At 37.0% G+C, this 2,859-nt stretch overlaps 1 protein-coding gene across 1 annotated transcript; it reads left to right on the plus strand.

Moving 5' to 3' along the window:
• Positions 1 to 142: 142 nt before the first annotated feature.
• On the plus strand, positions 143 to 2,011 carry LOC109589730 (histone H3.v1-like; the record flags this gene model as incomplete). Its single annotated transcript, XM_020005761.1, has 7 exons — positions 143 to 673; positions 726 to 812; positions 861 to 982; positions 1,035 to 1,187; positions 1,230 to 1,428; positions 1,471 to 1,539; positions 1,620 to 2,011. Coding segments are annotated over 7 exons (1,535 nt in total), but the record flags the coding sequence as incomplete, so codon positions are not given.
• Between the last annotated feature and the right edge of the window lie 848 nt (positions 2,012 to 2,859).

Raw genomic sequence — 2,859 nt, forward strand, 5'->3', positions numbered from 1 at the left:
GCAGAGAAGAAGCTGTTCTTAATTCAAGGAGACAAACCTCAACTGATGAATTGGGAGGAATATGGTCTAAGGATTGGAGTACAAGAAGGAAGCCTATTGTCCTCTGAGACAGTAGAAGCAGCAGTGGTTGCTCTTGTAGGAGGACAGTTCGAGTTTCCTCCTAATACTGTCCTAGTGAGTGCTGTGTATGCAGTATCACTCTCAAAGCCTCTCCTCAAACGACTCAAGTTAGAGATACAGCACTGCATTGATTTAACAGGACGACCAGATCTTGCACAATACTTAAAGTTTGCTATAGCTCCCGTAAGCACACCCAATCTTCCTTATCAATTTAAATTAGTTGAGGGAGGAGAGTTTAGCTCTAATACTGGGTATGGATCCATTCAACGTAAAAAATTCTGTTTGGTTTGTATACTGGGGGAAGAATGGACTAATGGAGGAGGTAATGGTGTCTTAATAGCATCAGTTAATGCAGTCACAGAGGGAGAAGAGGAAGAAGAGGAACAGCAACCACAACAAGAGGAGAATGAGGAGGAGGAAGACAATGATGATCAGGAGGAGGAGCAAAATGAAGAGAGAGGCAAAGAGGAAGAAGAGGATGATAATGATAGTAACAGTGATGATGATACCAGCACCAGCAGTACTCCACCAGGGGCTAGTGGAGCATGTAAAGGTTAGTTAGTGAGTCTATTGATGATAATGTAATGTATTCCACTACTGAATAGAGTCTACTACTAAAGAGACTAACCTCCCAACCAATACAGTGTCTGTTGCTGGTCCTACTACTATGCCAAACACTGATCATGTTAACAGTAAGTACATTGTACACACTCCATTGCTATTTGCTAATAATATTATAGAAGCACAGTCCACTGGTGTAAGGAAAGCTGTAACATATGCTGGTCTGGTTTATTATGAGGAGAAAGGTATAGAGGATATGGTAACATTCACTGCAGCTAAGAATTTGGAAGCACTTATTCAGGTGTGTGTACTATATTCATATGCACATGCAATGTGTTTATTATTATTTATAGTATATTGAACGAAAACACTCTCTAGCTGAGATTGGACCAGATACTTCCTTTAGTTTCAAGTTTCCTTATGATTATGTTGAATTAAATGTTACTGCAGAACAGGATGAACCATTCACTGGATGGATACTTAGACCTCACACTAAACCCACCAGAGTAAGCTATACTGTTTATAACACTAAGTCATATTGTGTACAGTTATATCAAGAGGCCATTGATAAATTTGGTGATAAGGAGCATTCTCGTCCTTCATGTTGTCTCATATCAGTTTATGGATCACCTGATGCTGTCCCTTTTCTTAATTACTTCATACCACTGGAAGGTGTGGTTCGTCCAGTTGCATTAAACATTCATAAGGCACGAAGAAATTTCACTGTTCTTGTCTCTCCTACAACAAGTAACAGATAAATCATTTCAATTGTTACTTAATATTAATCAGGTCCTACTACCTCCTCCTCCTCTTCTAATACAATTACTGAAGCTACTGCATCATCCACTGGAGGAGCTAGTAAGTAACACTGTGTGTGTGTGTGTGTGTGTGCGCACGGTTATGCATGGTTTGTTATATTGACCTTTGACCTCTATTAGGTGCATCAGCTACTGTTGATGTTGATAAAGTTAAGAAGGTGATTAACAGTGTTCTTGTGTCTCAGTTTGCTGCCCTTTCTTCTCTGCCTAAAGAAGCAATCCCTAAACTTGCTAATGAGCTTTATGCTGTTCATCTTATTAACAGTGCAGTCAGAGACAATCCTTCAGTTGAGAAGTTTATTGATGAGTTCAAGGCTAGTCTTACTTTCATGGCCGAAATGTCAGACGTTCAAGAGCACTGTTTAAAGTTTTTAAATTCATTCCTTGCTGTAAGTGGTAGCTTTACTAGTGCAGCAAAGTTTTTGTATCAGAAATGGATTGAAGCTATTAAAACTGAACTAGGCATTGATTTCATTATTAATATTAACTTTTAATGTATATTGTAACATTTCAGTATAATGTATCTTTATACCATTTGTAATGATCACTTTGTAATGTTTTTAAATGGTAAATTTTTTTTTCTGTGTGCATTGCCAAAGGGTGGCCCTACTAATATTCCACATTAAGTGGTACTGAAACTCTCTTCTTTCCTGATAGTGCTGGTCTTCACTTCCCTCCCTCTCACTCTTCCACTCCCACCTCTCCATTCCCATCCACAGTCATACCAGATGAGAATGTCCTCTTGGAAGCTGTTACTAATAAACTAGGAGTGGACTCCATTGATTGTATCAGAAAAAATTATAAAAACAGAATCCTCACCTTGTGACCAAATTTTGCCTAAAATGACATATCCACCTATGATGACATTGTCATCATAGGTGGATCTGTCATTTTAGGCAAAATTTGGCCAATAGCCCTGTATAGTACAGGACTTTGGCCCCGTTTTGGAGCAACTTTAAAAATTTTTTTTAAATCTAATTTTGATCTCCTCAGCATATGGTCAAATTTTGGGCAAAATTTGACCAATAACCAGTTCAGGGAGGCTAAACCCAATTGTTTTTGAGCTAAATAAATTAATAGATAAATAAAATAAATACTTAAATAATATTTGAAAAAATCCAACTTGATTGCAATTTGCTTAACTTTCACGTGAGATTAATATTAAATCATTTGAATGGATTGTGGCCATGATATTATTTGCTACAAAGAAGTGTTCATCAACTGAATTGCTTCAGAATAGTTAGATCAGAATGATGACTTGCTGTTAACTGATGAATTTTTTGTTTTTGCCACTGTGGCATTTCTATTGATTTTATTTACTTTANATTTGTAATTAGATTAATATTTGTAATTGATTTGT

The sequence above is a fragment of the Amphimedon queenslandica genome, unplaced genomic scaffold, assembly GCF_000090795.2.
Source record: "Amphimedon queenslandica unplaced genomic scaffold, v1.1 AMPQUscaffold_10955, whole genome shotgun sequence".
In the NCBI taxonomy this organism is placed as follows: domain Eukaryota; kingdom Metazoa; phylum Porifera; class Demospongiae; order Haplosclerida; family Niphatidae; genus Amphimedon; species Amphimedon queenslandica.